Raw genomic sequence first — 16,079 nt, forward strand, 5'->3', positions numbered from 1 at the left:
ATGAATTTCACCTCAACACACACACACACAAGCATGCATAGTTATCTTTATAGGTTGGATTTTTGTTCCTTTGAAAATTCCTTACTTTTAGTCAAGTTCCTTACTTTTAGTCAGGAAAATTTATGAAAATCAAGAATCTTGAAAAAGATTAAGATTTGCCAGTGGAGACACCTGATTAAAATGAAAATATTGATGTTGAAGAAAATATCAATCAGTATCAGCTGGGTTGTCATAGCTATTTATACCCTCCCGCTATGGATCCACAGATCTCTCAACTTTTAAAGAGTCAAGCAAGTGATTGTCACTCTAAACAAGGCCATATTTCATATTCTTTCAGTTTTATCTCTTGTGAATAAACTTAATTGAACTATGCAGGAAAAGACACCCAATACAGATGGGTAGAGCCTCTGCTTTGACACCTCTGAGGGGAGCTCTCTCTGGACTGCTGAGAAAAAAAGGATGGCTGATTTTTTTCCCTTATTTTTCTCCTCATTGAGTTGTAAACCCCTCAGGAGGGGCAGGCACTGGCTTCTAATACCTATCACTGATGTCCCACAGGGCCTAGTACATACTAAGTGCTCAATTTTTGTTGAAGGAATCTGAATGATCAGATGTTAAATGGAAAAAAAAACCAGCATTTTTTTCTAAGGTTTTTGAACATGTATAGGTTCAAATAATTTCTCGCATGCTAATTTAAAATAAACGATTAAATAATAAAATGGGACTTACATAGTATCAAACCGTTTAAAAGAAGAATGAAAATTTCAGCCAGATAGTTGGCCTAACAGTTCTAAAAAGGTGCTTGAGAATGTATTTGCTAAATTGTTCACTCTTCATACGGGTATTTTCAGCATCATTGCAGGCAAAGCCTACATTTAGCTGTTTTTAAGCCCCGTGTTAGCTTACTTCTGTGGGCACCTTTATATTTGTCTTGGTCTCAGGGATTGTCTAATTGAAATTCTCTGTGGTTCTACAAAGGCAAAAGATGGAGGATTTTCTGCCTTTGGCAATGGTAGGAGGTTTCTGCCTGTAGGATGCATGCTGGCTCTCATGATGGAGCATACCTCACATGAGTCAAGCTTGCTAATTTGAAGACGTCTTTGTGAAATCCTGGAAGCCAATATTTATTTCCAGCCAAGATGGGGTGGAGGTGGAGGGAGGAGGAGGTGAGAAGACAAATGATGCTTACGTGATACTCCCTGAGACTAGATTTGTGAAAACCTTCTTTTCCTGCATAGTTTGATTAATTTTATTCAGAAGAGATAAAAACTGAAAGGATGTGAGATATGGCTCTGTTTAGAGAGACGGTGACTTTTTAAAAGTTGAGAAACAGGTAGATCCACAGTGGGAGGGTATAAATAGTTATGATAACCCAGCTGATATGGATTTTCAACATCAATATTTTCATTTTAATCATGTGTCTCCACTGAGAAGTCTTATTTTTTTCAGGATCCTTGATTTTCATTAATTTTCTTGATTAAAAGTAAAATATTTTCAAGGGAACACAAACCCAACCTATAAAGATAACAAAGTCACAACCCATTTGACAATATGAAGTGGCAACTGTTACTTAAGACTAAATGAGAAATTCAACGAAAAGCCTCAGAGAGGGGATGTAACTATAGATGATACATGCAGCACAAAGCTACTCTTTATAAATGGGCACACATATGCTCAGGCTACAGAACTTCATTTTATTAAATGTATATTCCTAGTAATTTGGTAAAAACCTAGTTTAAGACTATTTCCTGCTCCCATCATTGCACTGCATGCTACGCATGCCAAGTTGCTTCAGTGTGTCTGACTCTGTGTGACCCCATAGACGGCGGCCCACCAGGCTCCTCCATCCCTGGGATTCTCCAGGCAAGAATACTGGAGTGGGTTGCCATTTCCCTCTCCAATCATTGCATTAGGTCAGTGATTAAAGTACAGGTTAATGATAAGCCAAGGTTGCCAACCATGGAAGAAGCACTTCCTGGATTACATTACCCGTACTCTGTCTACAAATAACATTTGACTTCCTTCCTTCCTCCATTTTCTGCATCATATATATTAACAATAAAAGTTGCTTTGAAAAAAGTAGGTTTTGCAGAAGTAACAAATAAGAGCTTGAAATAATGGCTTTCCTCCATACTATGATATTTATTATTTTGTTCAATATCCTAAGATATTAAAAGCTGACAAATTAAACAGAAAAGTTTTTGGTTAGCAGAGCTATTTTAATGGTGCAAAAAGTGCCCTTGGTTAACTTCTGGACTCATTCAAAGCTAGCAGACTTTGGATTCCACCATTTGATAGAAAAGGATTTTCTCAGTTTCAGGACAACATCCTTCATGAAAGTATACCAAATATGAATAGTTTATATGAGTAAAATTCAATTTTAAAAAATCCCACTAATTCAAAAAACATAGGACTGCCTAAGAAGAAACTCTTTTGAATTAACTAAAACTGGATCATCTGATATATCAGAAGATATATCCAGTGCGGTGACAACATTTGCTCTAAATGATCACAACAAGGAGGAAACAAATATTAGTGCTTGATACATAGTAGGTACTCAAATATTTGTTAAATGAGTAAATAAACAAACGAATGAATGATTACAGTAGTAAATAAACTAAAATTTGCTTTTTAATTAAAAAAAACATGGTTATGCTGCTCTAAACAAATGAAAAATTGTTCATGTTTCACCGTCTTAATATACCAGTGGGTAAGTTATTGGGATGGTTTCTCATCAAGTTTATGCAAGAACCACATACTGAACCTGTGGGAATTTTCTTTCTGAAATATGATGTCATTTATATCTGTTTTAACAGAGAAGGAAATGGCAACCCACTCCAGTATTCTTGCCTGGAGAATTCCATGGACAAAGGAGCCTAGCAGGTTACAGTCCATGGGGTCGCACAGAGTCAGACACAACTAAGTGACTAAATAGCACACCTGTTTTAAAGCATCTGCTTTATATTTATTTTTCAAATTTATTTTTTTAATATAAACATATTTTTTTAATTGGAGGCTAATTACTTTACAATATTGTAGTGGTTTTGCCATACATTGACATGAATCTGCCATGGGTGCATCTGCTTTTTATAAAGCCAAATACCAAATGCTTCTCTTTGATAATTTAAATGAATATGTCACAACAGTTGGATACATTTTCATGATTCTACTCAGTACCTGATAGAACTTTTAGGGTGATGAATATACATCCCATTCTCATTGTTCCAGGTCAGTACAAAGCTTAGTTGAGAAACAAGCTGTTTTCAGGCCTATGTTCTACTTTGCCCTGGGAAGAGGAGGGGTGGTGGGGGAAGGTAGAAAGAAGAGAACTAACACAAACTAAGCTTCCAGTATGTGCCTGCCTTCTAGGGGCTTTACCTCACCTGTTAGTTACAATACTGGGAGATACCCCTTCCTTACAGAAGAGGATCTTGACACTTTCTAGGTGAAGTGACTCACCCAAGGCCACACAGAGTCAGTAGCAGAGCTGAGATGAAAACCCAAGTTCATCTGGCTCCAAAGCGTTCCTCTGCCCATGGCATTACACCACTAATTAATTCCATTTAGCATCATGATTAATTATCCTATGTCTGGATATTGGATTCTGCTAGAACGTAAAGGTCCTCAAATCAAGTAACTTGCCTGTCATCTTGTTCATCTTCATACCCCTAGCACCTACCTCAATGTCTAATGCATAGTATCTCAAAACATAATCATAAACATAAATCTCAAAACATAAATGTTGAAGGTATGGATGAATGAATGGATAAGGAAATAAAGCACACAGACTGTCGGAACTAGTGGTGCTTTAATCCAACCACCTCAGTTCTTGCCTCAAGTCACTTGCCTTGGGTTAAACAACTGGTCAGTGAAAGATTCAGAACTTGCATCCAGGTCTCTTCTGTACTCCCCTCTACAATATGCTACCCCTTGCACAAACATTTTTGAAAGCATGTTCATCAACCCCATTATGGAGTTTCCTAAGCATTTTACCCTCTTGATTTAATTCTTTAATTGCAAGCCATTTTTTACACATACAAAGCAATGGCGGTCAGGAATATCACTAGCCCACTAGAATGAAGGCTCCTTGAGGATAGGAAAACTTGCCTGTTCTGTTTACTTCTACATGAGAGGCACTTAGAAAATGCTCAGTAAATATTTGCTGAAAAAGAATACATATTATTTCCTTTCCAGCGATAAGCAAATTCTTCAGAGATGACAAATGTTAGTACAGATAATACTAAGAAACACTTAAAGAATCAAACATTTCAATAAAAATGATGTGAAACAGTACTTCTCCTTCCCTCCCCTTTCTTCTATTCTCCATCTTCATCTATAACACAGGGGGAAATAATGCAATTTCATAGGATGGACATAAGGATAAAGAGAGTTAACACATAGAAGCACTTAGCATTGTGCTCGATATATAGTAAATTCTCATAAATATCAGCCATTAGTACAAACATGATTTCTTTAAATCAATCAATCAATAAGGGCCCACATAATGAGAAGGTGGAAGAAACCTAAGACCCACGGAAGAAAGACTTGCCTTATGCTTACAATTTGTAAAATGTTCCTGAATCCATAGTTTTCTGTGTGCTTCAAAGTTTGTAAGTCCTATGAGGGCTGTAAGTCATAGACAGCATGTGCCATGCCATAGATGTTCATGTGTATGTTTTTTTCCATTATTTTTCTCATGAAATTAATGGAGAGAAGACATAACTAAGCCTGATATGAGCACATGATGAGTATTTCTCATATACTGCTATATGTAACATTCAAAAAAGATTACCTCTCCACGAGTTCTTGTCCATTCCAGCAAAGAGTGTCATTTTCAGCCACAGGGCTATGGCTGCAGATGTAGCCAGGCAAAGCACTATAGAAGCTGATGAAAGATTTTAACTTCTGAATTAGTTCCCTGAAAGAAAAACAAAACATCTGTGCATAAGACGCAAGTAAACCCAGTATGAGGAAAGTTTAATTTCCTTATCAGCATGATAGAAAAGCTCTGCCAGGCTGATTAGAGCAATAAATGATTTTAAAAGACATTCTTGGCTACAAGGTCACAATTTAGGTTTTTTTTTTTAAATCAATAAAATGATATTAGGAAAAAAAGTTGCCTGCCATATAAGGTGCTATTCCTATCAGAAGGATGATTTAATTCTAACATCCATTTTCTAACACGTTCAGCTTCCATTTTTCATTCAGATGCTGTTACCTACATTCTCAAAGGTGCTGATTACAAGGCACATTGAAGCGCTACATATCTTTTGGCTTCTGAGTGTAATTGAGTGCATTGATTGTAATTTTCAATTCTATTACCCTAGAGATGGCCCCTTTCCATATAGACTGGCTATTAGTTGCAGATCAGAATCGCGGGGTGCTCAGAGCAGTATAAGCTCTATGAAATTCTCCTGACAATGTCATCAGAGAAACTCACATCTGCTAGAGGAGGAAGGTTTCTTTGTTCTTTGTTTGTATATTGTGGTTCTTATAAGGGGGTTGGGAGGGCTCCTAGTATATTTTATTATATATTTGCTCTGGCTTTCATGTTATAGGAGTGTGCATGAGAGAGAGAAGATATTATATATGCAAATATGTATAAACACACACCCATAAATACCCTGCAAAATTTTTGGCCTATTATCTTCTTTCAGATGTACATGAACATACAAAATAAGACACTATAGACTGGAGGGAAGTGTATATGCTTACAAAGAAATACTAAAATATCTATGCAATAGATGTCCAGTAGTAAACAAACCAAAATAAAATACTCTCTATTTTCTAAAGCAATATTTCTAGTATCAATAGAAAGGAAGTTAAAGAGTACTTCCTCTATATCCAAGTTTATCTTAAGTCTCCACTAAGTTTTTAGAGTCTCACCAGGGAATTTCCTGGCAGTGGAGTAATTATTCAATATTGTCTCCAGGCTAAGAATGGACTGACCTGATATATAGGCCTCTGGAGGAGCCAGAGGCCTGAATCTCATTTAGACACTAGTGAGAGCCCAGAAATGCCTTCTGGGGGTTGTTCTCAGATTTGGCTAAAAGAGGAAGACTGGTGGAAATTATTTTCTTGCATTTAATGCCATTTTCCATTTTATTACCATAAGACGACTCATTTCAACTAATGATTCAGAGGAAGAGAGAGAATGTGTGCTTACAATACTTGGCGCATCTTCAGAAAGGCTTGAGTCACAGTAAAGCCAGGGTGATGGACAGAACAACTGGGGAAGGGTTATTGAGACATATATAACTCCTGATACCCAAGAGTTACTTCCTGTTATGCTCAAACTCTCTCATAGCCTACTCCTGGTGGCTGCACTTCGTCAATCTCCAAAGTGAAGAGGCTCAGTATAGGGCTCTGAACATAAAAGTCAACATTATAGTTTCTCACAGAGGAAAAAGATGGGTTCAATTAACGCTAATAGGGGAGATGCTCCGTTTTACAAGGTAATAATATGGTTCCCAAGAGTGGAAATTGAAAGACTAAAGGCTGAGGCCGAGTAATTCCCCTCCTTACATGAGGAAATGGAATATGGCTATTAGTCTATGAGAAGTGATGGCCCTCCCTTTAATGAAAGTTTCCCTTAGGCCTCCTCCTACCTCCAAATTCTCTCTCACTAACATAGTGCTAGCAAGAAAAATTGAACTCATAGCAAAGCCTTCCAATTTGACTTCTCTAGAAGTTTAAAAAAACAAACAAACAAACAAAAAAAACCAGCGTAACACTCTGAACTGCTTCCAGCCTCCCAACTCTTGGAGTCTTTTTCTTGGCTGATCATAAAGATCATTGACATACTGGAGCAGATTCAGGGAGGGTCTTTCTAAGTGTTGAGGGGACGAAGGGCTGTGATAAACCTGACCTCCCACTTTAGTATGGAAAGATATTACTTGGTTGGGTCAAGATAAAAGTCTAAGAAAGCCACAATGAATGTAAATAATGTCTGGCTCATTAAAATTGTAGAACTTAGGGAATCTCTCTGACACTTGAACAAGGTAACCTGGGGAAATAAAAGATCATCTTACTTCACAGAGTACTCATTACCTCCGTAGGACATACACGATGGACCTAAGAGACTGTATTTTTAAAACTTGTTCCTGAATTAGTTATTTTGAATTTAGAACACAGTATCATCTAGGAGCTATGATATAATGATGGTTGGGTTCTCAGGACAGCCCCTTAAAACCTATTAGGAGTAGTAGCTAAGAGCACTGATTTTGGAGTCTGACTCATATGAGTTTTGAATGCCAATTATTCCCTCACTTACTTAGCAGGAAAACCTTACTAGACAGACTAAACTTCTCTGAGGCTTAGTTTATTTTAAAACAAAGCAAATGATAGGTTGCTGGGATGATTAAATGAGAAAATGCATGTAAAGTGTTTAGCATAGTACCTGGCACAGAATAATACCCCACAATATTAGCCATTTGGCAATTTATTTCCATTATTATGAGCCTGTAGGATATAAATATATAATCTATATAAATATATATTATATTCCAGATAAACTTATGTATGCAAGATAATTAAGCTTTTTCAAGTTCCAGATAACTTTATATGCACAAGATAAATATTTCATCTGTTAAAGTGGGTATTAAAAAGTACAACCATGTTCTCTCCCTAAATATTTTTCCTGTTACTCTTTTCCAGAGACTAGCTAACTATTGGACTGGGTAAATCACTGGACTAATCTGGTATAGCAATTTGGATGGTCTTTACTTGGTAGGAAAGTGGTGGTGGCCTTCACAAGGATTCATGTCTAAGAACCTGATGTTGAGTTTTAAAAGGTACATTAATCATCAGGTGGGATACCAAGGGGGGAAGGGAGGAGGGAAGGGATGGATTGGGAGATTAGGGTTGGCATATATACACTACCATGCATAAAATATGTAACTGATAAGAATCGACTATATAGCACAGGGCACTCTACTCAAGACTCTGTGTAATGGCCTATATAGGAAGAGAATCTAAAAATGAGGGTATATATGTATATGTATAACTGATTCACTTTGCTATACAGCAGAAACTAAGAACAATGTAAAGCAGCTATATGCCAATTTAAAAAAAGAATTGAGATTCAAAAACAAAAAAATTTTAAGATAAAAGGTAGGTTAATCCTCAGGGAAATGTAAATCAAAACCACAGTAAGATACCACTTCACTAGGATGACTATAATAATAAAAAAAAGACAGGAAGTGAAGAAACCGGAACTCCCACACATTGCTGGTGGGAATGCAAAATAGGGCAACCACTGTGGAAAATAGTTTGGTGGTTCTTCACAAAGTTATGCATAGACTTCCCACATGACCCAGCAATTCCACTACTGTAACAGGTATATACACAAAATAATTAAAAACAAATATTCCTAATAAGTACATGTATACACCTGCTCATAGCAGTACTATTAACAAGAGCAAAAGGCAGAACAAGACAGATGTGCATCAACTGATAAATAGATAAAACAATTACATATTCTATATGATGGAATATTATTCAGTCTTAAAATGAAAAAAGTATTCCTACATTCTATAACAGATGTGTACCTTGAGAACATTATGCTAAGTGAATGAAACCAGTCATGAAAGACCACATAATATATGATTCCATTAATGTGAAATGTCCAGAATAGGTAAATGTAGAGAGACATAAGGTAGATCAGTGGTTACTTTGGGCTGGGGAACAATAGCTAAAGGGTATGGGATTTCTTCTGAAGGTGACGAAAATGTTCTAAAATTGATTGTGGTGAGGGTTGTACAACTCTGTGAATATAGTAAAAACAGCTGAATTATATACTTTAAATGGATGAATTGTATGGTGTGTGGATTATATCTCAATAAAGCTGTTATTGAGATATAACTCCAGAAAAGCTACTAGGTGAAATATGTCTTAGAGAAAGAGAGGGCTTGTCTATAAGAGAGAGATACTCCTTGAAATAGTGGAAAGAGAGAGTCAGGAGAGCTGGGAAAGAGCCAGTTTGGATGGACTTGAAAAAAAGATAAGGGTGAGGCATGAGAAAAGAAATTTGTAAGAGCTGCAAAGAGTGGTTAAAATCTATTTCTTCCCATCTTAGAAAATGAAGTCTGCTGCTTTTTTCTCATTATAAAAGAAATACATGTTCACTATTGAGAATTTATAGAATATAGAAATGCAGAAAGGAAAAAAATCTCTTATTTATAGTCCTACCAGCTAGAGATAATCACTGCTAATATTATAGAACATGGAAATGTAGAAGGGAAAAAAAATCTCTTATTCATAGTCCTACCAGCCAGAGATAATCACTGTTAATATTTGGATGTATTTCCTTTCTAGACTTTCCTCTCCAGAAAAGTTTTACTTTTATTTCTCTAAAACCTATTCTTCTTGATAGGCTATCCACTGAGTTCTTTTTGGTTCTCAGTGTATATTACCCCCATTCGAATCCACCAAGAATCCAGGGTGCGTTTGATATACAAAGAACATCAAAATAATGAAATAAATGCTTGTTCTCAAGTAACTCCCAGGACCTGTGGGATGAGGCAGTAGCCGCTCGATAAGAACAAGGAGCAGGGCTCTAGCACATCTAGAAAACTGGCCAATGCTTCTGAGTCCCCACATACAGTGTTTCGGTGCAGGGCAGGCCTTCATGCAAAACCTTCCAAAAGACTGAGAAAATAAACCTTGGTTTCCAAAGAAACTTTGATTTTTTAAAAGAAAGCCAGACTTTATATTTTTCAGGATAGAAGACTTTCTAAACTGATGGAGAGTTGATGACACCACAGCCCCCAAAGTAGTAAAGTAGGACAGAAGCAGTTTACTGCCTGCTGGGTTTACTGGGCATCTATTTCTCCTCTTCTTTGTCACTCCTTCCTACACCTGTTCTGGCATAGGAACTAAGTATATTTTACTTTTACCTTTTCTTAAAAAACTTTCTGTCTCCCTGCTTATACTAGTAAATTTAGAAGGAGATGAGCTGAATATTTTATTTCTTTAAAGAAAGATACCTAAAACAAAATTGACATATTAATTACCCATGTATGATTCAGTTCAGATTTCTTTTCTTTGTGCCAGTAGCCCATGACAGACAACAAAAAAATCTACACTCATGAAATAAGGCAGTCTGCTCAACTGAATTGTCTCTGGTTAAAAAAAAAGAAAAAATTTGGACAATTAGTTGCCTAGAATGGGAAAAACAATTTAACTGAAGGGAATGTTCTTTGATTCCAATTCCACTTTATTCTAACCATACATGTCAAACATATCATTTGACATATAAATAGTGGAGCCATAGGCTCTCGCTTGGGACAAACCCAATGCTTGCTCACAGCAGTCTACTCAGGAAAAAGAGTCTCTTCAATGTGTTAAATGTGGAACTAAAGGAGAGGGCCCCTTTGCATGCACGAACTATTTTGAAATATTGCAGCTGGGCACACGTGATCTTCCCTGGGGTCTCCCACCATCCTCAAGAGGAACGTCCCCTTCTTGTGTTGTGGGGGAGGGGATTCCCTCAGCTTTCTTGCAATGATTTGCTTGGGCCAGGCATCAAAGCAGCACTAATTGGAAACCACTGCAAGTAAAAACAGCCTTTCATCCCCAGATACAGATCTTGAACTTTTCTCCTTTATCATTAAGGATTTTTTTTCTTAATATAAAATAATATGAGCTCAAAAAATTGAGAACACAAAAAAGTATGTAAACTAAAATAATTATCATTGGAATGATGCAGAATCGTGCTTAATTCTGCTGCAGAGAACCTTTCACAGTCTGACCCTAAACTATCATTTTCTACCATTCCAAAAACTAGCCCAGAGTTTTTCTCATACTGTTTCCTTTGCCTGGAATACACTCTTCTCCTTCTTTCATTTGTAGAATTTCTGTTCTTCCTTCAAGGTCCACCTTAAGAGTTACCTTTTCACAAGAGAGCTGCTAACATTCTCATCTATGATGCTGCCATTCTTTTGTACATAGCTCTGTTTGGGTACTCACCCACCAATGTATCAAAATTGTGTGTCTCTGTCTCCCTAACTAGGCTAGGAGCTCCTCCTATTTATCAGAGCCTAATCCTTATACCAACATAGATGGTGTTGACAAACGTTGAAAGCAGCAGAGTCCTATTTAGGGCAGAATGACTTGTACCAGACCTAAAACTCATTGATTCATTCAAGACATGTTTTGTTGTTTTGTTCAGAGGGTGGAAGGCACCACTGAGCTTACAAAGCTGTCCAGTCAAACCAGAGCAGCAATCTGAGAGGCAGTGGGAGTAAGCATTGATTTTGGACCAGGGAGCTGAGATCAGCTTTTGTTCTTTCCTTTCTAGGTCATTTACTAGTGTCACCTAATCCATTGCCCCTTTAGACCAAGTCAGAGAGGAAAGGGAGGAGGGGGAGTGCAGGACGAGGAAGGCTGGAATACATAGATGTAATTTCAGGAGGGTGTGACTTTCTCACAGGTTAGCATTTGGGCCAGAAGCTTGGTATGTAGATGCTGAGTGGACTATATTCAATTACAGATTTTGTGTTTGGAAAAGGGAGAGATAGTGCTCAGATCATAAAATACCAAACTTTGGGGGGATATGCAAATGACAAGGTAAGCAGTATCACAGGGGATGTGGTAAAAGAGACATTCGATAGAGCAAAGGAGGGACAGGCTGACATCTGAGATGTGCTGAAAATATTCGAGTTAGAAAGGGCTGTGAAAATATCATTTCTTTTATTCTGATTGTCCTACTTGTACATCTTGTCCTATCCTAACTGGTTGAAATCCGATGACAGATATTTTCAATATTTGTGTCTGCAAGGATTGCCGAGTCCCATACTTAGACCACCAGTTGGGTTATCAAATTGCCTTTAAATTGAACTAAGCAATTTCTAAGATTAGTTGTGTGTTGCAAACTACCCAGTTGGGGGCAGACAAAACAAACAGATGATTTCTGAATGCTACCAAAGGAAGCCTGCATTTCTTTGTGTGTTTTTATTTTAATAAGGCAATGGAGCTTTTCAACTCATAATCAGATTCAGACAGCTTGCTTACAACCTCCACAGACTGAAAGCTACGATAGGGTTCCTTTCCAATTATCAGATTTTCAACCACAGAGGATGGCTGTGGAGCATGGGTGTGAGCGGTGCTGGAGGCACATATATTTTTTTGGACAGTGTGAAATGCTGTGCAGAGAAATTTACATACAGAGAAATTTACAAAGGTACTACCACTCTGCCCAAACAAGCCCTCTTAATAACATCAGATTGCAGGGAGGGGGGCAGTGCATTTAGCAAGAGAGCATCTTAACCCTCAATTCTGCGCTCTCCCTAAGAGGGCTTACAATGCCTATTTGAGAGAGTTAAATGCAATCAGACACTCTCCTATTGTTTTCTTTTCTTATTCCGGCAGAGAATTCAGAAAGAAGGGCTCCATCTCAGTTTTGCTTCAGTTTGCAAAAAAGATAAGAAGCATTATGGGGTGAACTCATGTTTCCAACACCCAAGGAGTCCTACCTGACTGCAACTTAACTCAAATCTACAGGTTTTGCCATTTTTCTCACTACCCTTTCTTTTCTTTGGGGGTTAGCAACAAAGTCAAAAATGAGTCTAAACAAAGTGCCAAATCTGGATGCTCAGCCAGGAACTCATTTACCAATTTTTTTCTTTTCCCTGGAGGAATCAACACCCATAGAGCTCTCCCCAATGAGGCAAAAGGGAATAGATCTCACAGAGCCCAAGAGAGAAGGCAGCAGGATCGTAATAAACCTCCTATTTACTTATAAGTGTGTTTAGGCTGACGGGGTAAACTCAAAATGTGACTGGCATAGTGTGCTATTTTGAAAAAGCTTTACATGTGATTCTGTTACAAATTAATATTATACCACATCTCCCATGAAGCCTCCACTCTACCTGGGCACAGCTCTCCCCTCCCCTGTTGGCTGCCTCCATAGACTCTGCACATTCTTTGGCACTTATAAAACTGGTTTGAAATTATTTGTACTTAAGTCTATTTCCACATTAGACTGACTTGGGAGAGCAGAAACTATGTTTTGACTTTCAGTGCCCAATGTACATTCTGGCACACAATAGGTGTTTCCCAAATTTCTGCTGAATTGAACAGCAGCAGCAAGAATAAAAAAATATATATACACATACATGCACATACAAACACACACATATATATATATACACAGTACTATAAATTTAATTTATATTATGCTGTAAATAAAAATTAATATAATGAAAACAAACATATTACAATTTCTGTTTCATTTTATGTATTATTTATAAATAAATAATACATAATATTATATAAATTCCTCATTTCAGTGCAATATGCAAGAGATTTCCGCTAGTTAAAGATCAACAAGTAATGTTAATTTCTCAGGTGGTTTGGGCAGAGTGAAAGCAATGGAGAACAATGGACAGGGGACAGACAGAAGCTAAAAAGGGCCTTGAGAAATGCCTTAATTTCGTCTTCCCAGAAAGACAAAAATTTCCCAAAGAACCCCTTTGCTATGTTGAAAAGGTTCTGAGTACTCTGGTGCCAGGACCCCTGAGATGGTTTTAAATATGTCCAAGGACTTTCTTAGTGGTCCAGTGATTAGGACTCCACACTTCCACTGCAGGGAGTGCAGGTTTGATCCCTGGTTGGGGAATTAAGATCCTGCATGCCTTGTGGCACTGACAAAATAAAAAATATGTCCACAAAATCTTTGACACTCCTCTATTCAAGAGGTGGAGCTCAATTTCCCTCCCCTTGAATGTGGACAAGAACAGGTGACTTGTTTCTAACAAATCAAATACATCAGAAATGACAGTATATCACTTCTGAGACTAGGTTGTAAGAAATATTGCAGCTTTCTCCTTGCTCTCTTCCAGGGCTCACTTATTCTGGGGAAGTCAGCAGCCGTGTTGTAAGGACACTCAGAAGGTCCATGTGGTAAGAAATGGAGGCCTCCTTCCAATCAACTAACTTGTTCCACGTGTAAATGAGTCCCCTTGGAGGTGGACCCTCCTGCTTCCCCTCACCTGTCAGCAGACTGCAGCTCCAGGTAACACCTTGACTGAAATTTCTTTGAGACTAAGGAGCACCCAGCTAAGCTGCCCGCAAAGTCCTGACAGAAACTGGGAGATAATAAATGTTTGTTGTTTTAAATAACTATGTTTTGTTGTCACTTTTTATTATATAGCCCTAGATAACCAACACAACCCAAAAGGTTCTTAAGAATTATTGAGGGGGAGGGGGGATGCAAAAAAAAAAAAAAAAAAGAATTATTGAGGACCCCGAAGAGCTTTTGTTTACACGATGTATATTTAGTGACATCTACTGTTTTAGAAATTAAAACTCAGGAAAAAAATTTTAATTAATTTATTATTAATTTTAAACCAACAACAATGAGTCTTGATATGTTAGCATAAATATCATTTTAATGAAAAAAGTGTGAAAAGCAGTAAAGGTTTTGTGGTTTTGCAAAATATCTTCACTGCCTGGCTGAACAGGAGACAGCTCAATTTCTGCATTGGCTTCTGTATTTATTGTGTTACCATATATTATTTTGGTTGAAGTGTATGAATAAAAACCAGCTTCACACAGATACGAAGTTAGTAAAAGGAAGATCTTACACACCTCTGAAAGAGTTTCTGGGACTCCCTGAGTTTTCAAATCACACTTCAAAACTGCTGCTCTAGGGAAACTAGAAATGTATTAGGTTGGAAGTCAACAAAGAAAATGGGACTTCCTGAAATGCTTTGGAGGACTGTCTCTCAAGTGGCCTTACCGCCCTCTCTCACTCTAAACTGTGTCATATATGCTTAAGAGTTGCCATTTCAAAATCTCCTGTAGTAAATGGGTATGAAAGAAATAATTTAGCCCAAATCTGAGACTGTTACTTATTTCATCTCTTAATTTTCCATCCCTAGGCCAATCTCTCTCAATCCTCTCAAAGTCATCACAAGGCTAAACTCATGTCTAGTTATTCCTGAGCCAGTGGCAAAGGGTTGGCTACTGGTGCAGTCCTTTTGGGGAAATCAATTCTTCAAGATTTGCACTGAACTTCCCAATCCAGTTTCTACCCTTTATTGGTAAGCATGAAACTAGAATAGGGAAAGAGGGAATATGGATGGGGGAGGGAGGAATGAAGAGAATAAGAAACTTTAATTTGGTCCCTCAACTGCTGTCTTAAGGAACTGAAACCAAATCCTTTATTTTATCATTCTTAAGAGTGTGTAGAGTGCACACTGTGTGTACAAATCAGAATGTCTTGCCAGTTTCTCTTTGGTGAACTCACAGCAGACTCAATGTCAGTAATTGGGAAAGACACAAACCAAGCCATGGAATTGTGAGACCAGATCATAAATAAAAAAGGTTTTGTTTAATCAGTAAAGATCTGGAGAAATCTATTCCACTCCATGTTGCTGTACTGGATATTTACATATGGTAAATTTACATTTAAATATGGTTTGGATATAATACAATATCTTTTTTCTTTTAACATTAACAGAGGATAGAATTTAATTAATTGAATGCTCTACTCAGAAGAACTAAATAACATGTATTTAAGAAGCTTCACTCCAGTGGGTTTTGACCTTAAAACACAATTGCTAATTGTATGCTGAAATAGAGAAGAAAAAAAAAAAACCCTCTCACCTTCTTCGGCTGGATAAGGTTTCTTCACGTTCTACACGAGCAACTTTTAATACCTTCTTGTCAATAAATAGATCTTCAGGATAATAAGCAGATCTATATTGACGTTGTTGAGAATGGGCACATAACTTGCCAATCTGAAAAAAGAAATGCAATATAATTATATGATACTTTCACAGATATGATAGTAGAAACAAATTCTGAAAAGCACTTCAATTTCTTCCCCAATTTCTTTTTAAAGAGCAGAACGAAGCTATTACTGGAGTCAAAAAAGGTGATACGCTTTTAAGGCAAAGAACCATCTGTGGAAAGGAAGGCTGAAGACTGGTGGGGGCACTTTGAGCACAGTCTATTCACAGATTTCCTAAGATGAAAATGCCTTATTTCTATAGTGAAGCCCACGTTAGAAAGGACCGTCTACACAGGACTTATGCTACTGATACCTTTCAATGGCACTTGGTATTTACCCCTAG

At 37.4% G+C, this 16,079-nt stretch overlaps 1 protein-coding gene across 1 annotated transcript in view; it reads right to left on the reverse strand.

The window, feature by feature from the left end:
• GPC3 (glypican 3) overlaps nucleotides 1-16,079 on the reverse strand; it is a 449,637-nt gene that overhangs the window by 142,135 nt on the left and 291,423 nt on the right. The window contains exons 4-5 of the mRNA XM_043897216.1: nucleotides 15,610-15,743; nucleotides 4,793-4,918 (exon numbers count right to left, since the gene is read on the reverse strand). Coding sequence (XP_043753151.1) covers nucleotides 4,793-4,918; nucleotides 15,610-15,743 — 260 coding nt within the window. The remainder of the gene's footprint in view (nucleotides 1-4,792; nucleotides 4,919-15,609; nucleotides 15,744-16,079) is intronic.

This window comes from Cervus elaphus, chromosome X, assembly GCF_910594005.1.
Source record: "Cervus elaphus chromosome X, mCerEla1.1, whole genome shotgun sequence".
NCBI lineage: Eukaryota > Metazoa > Chordata > Mammalia > Artiodactyla > Cervidae > Cervus > Cervus elaphus.